This window comes from Humulus lupulus, chromosome 2 (assembly GCF_963169125.1).
Source record: "Humulus lupulus chromosome 2, drHumLupu1.1, whole genome shotgun sequence".
NCBI classification, from domain to species: Eukaryota; Viridiplantae; Streptophyta; class Magnoliopsida; order Rosales; family Cannabaceae; genus Humulus; species Humulus lupulus.
The window spans coordinates 36,699,052-36,702,850 of record NC_084794.1 but is presented as its reverse complement, the minus strand read 5'-3'; the positions used below and the strand labels follow the sequence as shown (position 1 = coordinate 36,702,850).

The 3,799-nt window shown below is 40.6% G+C and overlaps 2 protein-coding genes and 1 non-coding gene across 3 annotated transcripts; 1 reads left to right on the top strand and 2 right to left on the bottom strand.

Annotated features, from left to right (window-relative positions):
* Positions 1 to 457: 457 nt before the first annotated feature.
* LOC133814145 (uncharacterized) lies at positions 458 to 1,310 on the bottom strand. Its single transcript, XM_062247141.1, has 2 exons — positions 1,152 to 1,310; positions 458 to 1,105 (listed from the first exon to the last, which is right to left on the bottom strand). The coding sequence occupies exons 1-2, from the start codon at positions 1,308 to 1,310 to the stop codon at positions 458 to 460; spliced, it is 807 nt and encodes a 268-aa protein (XP_062103125.1).
* Positions 1,311 to 1,321: 11 nt separating this feature from the next.
* On the bottom strand, positions 1,322 to 2,491 carry LOC133814144 (uncharacterized). The gene has a single exon (XM_062247140.1). The coding sequence runs from the start codon at positions 2,489 to 2,491 to the stop codon at positions 1,322 to 1,324; it is 1,170 nt and encodes a 389-aa protein (XP_062103124.1).
* On the top strand, positions 1,944 to 2,050 carry LOC133820270 (small nucleolar RNA R71). Its single transcript, XR_009886691.1, has one exon. It is a non-coding gene; the product is annotated as a small nucleolar RNA R71 (small nucleolar RNA).
* Positions 2,492 to 3,799: the final 1,308 nt, after the last annotated feature.

The window sequence follows — 3,799 nt, the reverse complement described above, 5'->3', positions numbered from 1 at the left end:
ATTGTCCCCCAAATAAGCATATTTTAAATGGCTGGGCAGCGGCTTTAATTCTAATTGAGGTGGTTCTTGAATGGACGATTTTGGCGGCTTAAAATGTCCTTCAGGCAGATTTAATGCTTCAAAATATTTACTGAATTTTCTGGCTGGTTTACATGAGTCTACCCAAGTAACTTGAGGTTCTTCTTCGCTGCTAGAATCTTCAGAATCTTCAAAAATCTGAACTCCCAACTCAGCCATATCAACCTTCGTATTAAACTGCTCAGCCACAAGCGTCTCAATCACATCCACACTTGAACATTCTTCGATTTCATCAGGAAATTTCATAGCCTTGAATACACTGAATGTAACTTGCTGATCATTGACTCTCATAGTGAGTTCCCCATTCTGTACATCAATTAATGTTCGCCCCGTAGCAAGGAACGGCCGCCCCAATATAATTGGCACTTCTCTGTCAGCTTCATAATCCAAGATAATAAATGTCGGCTGGGAAAATAAATTTGTCAACCTGCACTAAAACATCCTCAATTTTTCCTTCAGGATGGGCCATAGATCTATCCGCCAGCTGCAATGTAACAGTTGTAGGCCTCGCTTCACCAATACCAAGCTTCTTAAAAATCGACATCGGCATAAGATTAATGCTAGCGCCCAAATCACACAATGCCCTTCCAACATCCCGTCCCCCAATAGAACAAGGGATCGTAAAACTGCCAGGGTCCTTCAATTTTGGAGGGATTTTACTCTTCAGCATAGCGCTGCAACCCTCTGTAAGAGCAACAGTTTCGAACTCCCCCAGCCTTCTCTTTTTCGTCAAAATATCTTTCAAAAATTTGACGTAGTTTGGCATTTGCTCCAAGGCTTCCACCAAGGGAATGTTAATATGAAGCTGCTTTAACACATCCAGAAACTTCCTGAACTGCCCATCTTGCTGCTGTTTATGAAATCGCTGAGGAAATGGTGGGGGTGGCTTTGGTGCAGATTTCACTGGAACAGATTGCTGACCCGATGCTGTATCAACTGGGCCAGTTTCAGTAACTTCTTTTGCTGGTTTTCTACTAGATTCACCTTCAGTTTGGATTGAAGTGGGCTCCCCACTGCCCCTTATTTCCTTCTCAGAATTTTCCAGAATTTTTTCCACTCCTTAGATTGATAGCCTTGCAATGTTCCTTCCCATCCCTCCTTGGATTCTCCGTGTCACTAGGCAAAGAACCTTGAGGCCTATTTTTCAGATCATTGGCTAATTGTCCCAGCTGCATTTCAAGATTACGAAGGGATGCTGCCTGACTTTGTATCACTGCATCATTCTTTGCCATATAGTCCCTCATTAGACTCTCCAAAGAATTGGATTGAGAGCCTTGAGGGTGTTGCGGTTGTGGAGCCCTTGGCTGCTGAGAAAAACCTGGTGGATAAGCTTGCTTCCCTTGTGCTGGTACACTGCTGGAACTTGCTCCTTGACCCCCCCCCCCCCCCCCCCCCAAGATAGATTCGGATGTTGCCTCCAAGCTGGGTTGTACGAATTTGAGTATGGGCCACTGTTTCGGTTAAAATTCTGGTTTCCCACATAACAAACTGCTGCTGGATTGGAAGGGCAATTCTCAAACATGTGCCCATCTCCACAATATACACAGGAAATGTCCCCACTTTGGATGGCAGCAGCTGGCTGAATGTTGTTCCCTAAACTCATATTTTTCAGAATATTAGTCATGGAAGCCATTTGGGTTGTCAAAGCAGTCAATGCATCTACTTCCAGAACCCCCGCCACTTTTCTACTTGTTGGAGCTCTTGTGTTGGACCATTGATAATTATTATTGGCAATTCTCTCCAAAATTTCGAATGCTTCATTATAAGACTTGGACAAGATAGCACCATTGGCCGAGGCATCTAACACCATTCTAGAAGCTGCATTGAGGCCATTATAGAAGGTCTCCATCTGTATACAGTGCGGGATGCCGTGGTGTGGACATTTTCTTAAAAGCTCTTTGAATCTTTCCCACGCGTCACTAGTGGACTCATCTTCAAGCTGCTGGAATGACATGATTTCACTTCGAAATTTTGCATTTCTGGTGGGAGGGAAATATTTGCGCAGAAACTTTTCAGCAAGATCATTCCAATTTGTGACGGAATCAGGGGGCAAAGTGTTGAGCCATGATCTAGCTCGGTCCCTTAAAGAGAACGAAAATAGCTTCAGCCTCAATGCTTCTTCACTCACTCCTTGTAGCTTAAAGGAATCGCTCACCTCCAAGAATGAACGAAGGTGGAGATGAGGATCCTCCGTTGGCATCCCGCTGAACTGCCCCACAGTTTGGAGCATTTGAAACATCACTGGCTTGAGCTCGAATTGAGCTGCTTGTATTTTTGGGCTCACAATGCCTGGATTTAGCTCATTAAACATAGGGGCAGCGTATTCCCATATTGCTCTGGCTCTGTCATCCGCCAAAACAATGGGATTAGTGACTTGCTGGCCATCCCCCTCATCATCAACACGTTCAGCCATAGTGCCTCAGCTTTTAGCCTTTTGATCCTTTCTCCTTTTTCTGAAAGTTCGTTCGATCTCGGGGTCAATAGGAGCAAGTTCACTGTCCTCTTGCTGGTTCATACACTGTAGGTACCTGAGATTGCACAACCCGAACCAACAAGGTTAAAAACAACGAAAATAAATTGTCAAATAGTTGATAAAACAGAATTTAATTTTAAAATCCCCGGCAACGGCGCCAAAAACTTGTTGTGAATTTTCTAATGATTAAAATATGCGCAAGTATACACAATCGACAACAAGTAATACAGTGACAATGTATCAAAGTTCGTCTCCACAGGGACTTTTCAACTAAATTAATGTAAAATCAACCAAAAATAGTTTATAATACAGTAACCAAATCAAGAGAAAGGTTGTGTAATTAATTCTGGAATTAATTGTAAATAAGCAAATTTAATTAAGCTAAAAATCAGAGACCAAATGAAGTAATTCTGTGCAAATTTCAAATATGAGAAAATAGATCTGGGTGGTTAATTCCCCTCTGTTCGTTCCAGTTGCTACAGCAATGCCTTAGCAATGGGTCAGCAATTTATGTCACAGTTAACAGAATTCGTAAAACCCAGTGAGTTTTTCCCAAAACTTACTATCTATTGTTTATACTGTGACAACTTTTGTTTGACCCACTTCCTCTGTTTTTTTTTTATTATTATAGTTTATTATTTTCTCTTTCTATACATATACAAACAATACAAAACAGAATTTGTTTGCAATATTTAAATATAAATATGTAGAGGAAGAAAGTCTTTTGTTTTCAGTTTCAGTTGGGAAGTGGCATGTAGCTAGTTCTATCAAGACTCGTTCATGTCTTTTCCCTGAATTAAAACCTCATTTTAATCTTTGTGTTTTACTGGCATGAATTATTTTTCAATGGCAGTGACAGGTTCGAATTATAAGCAGCCACAGTTCATTGCCAGTGCTGGAAATCGAAGCTTTTCATACAATGCCCCACTGATTGAGAACTTTAATGCTTAGATTGTTGTTCTAGATGTGAGTCTTTTTCTTTTTTCTTTGTATAAATGTAGTTTATTCATTAATTGGTTGCTTATCATGAATGGATACAAAATATTAGATTAAATTACAATATAATATTTTCAGTTAGGTGGCTCTTGTATTTTGACAAAAGCTTGAGATTGGTTAAGAAAACGTAGAACTCATGATGTTAATGCCTCTTAAAAAAAAGCTAGGAATGTCCTGAGAACATGAAACTTAAAATTGTGTTGGCTCTTATCTGGGTCCTAGATTTCTTGTCTCTGTTGCATATAGTCTAGT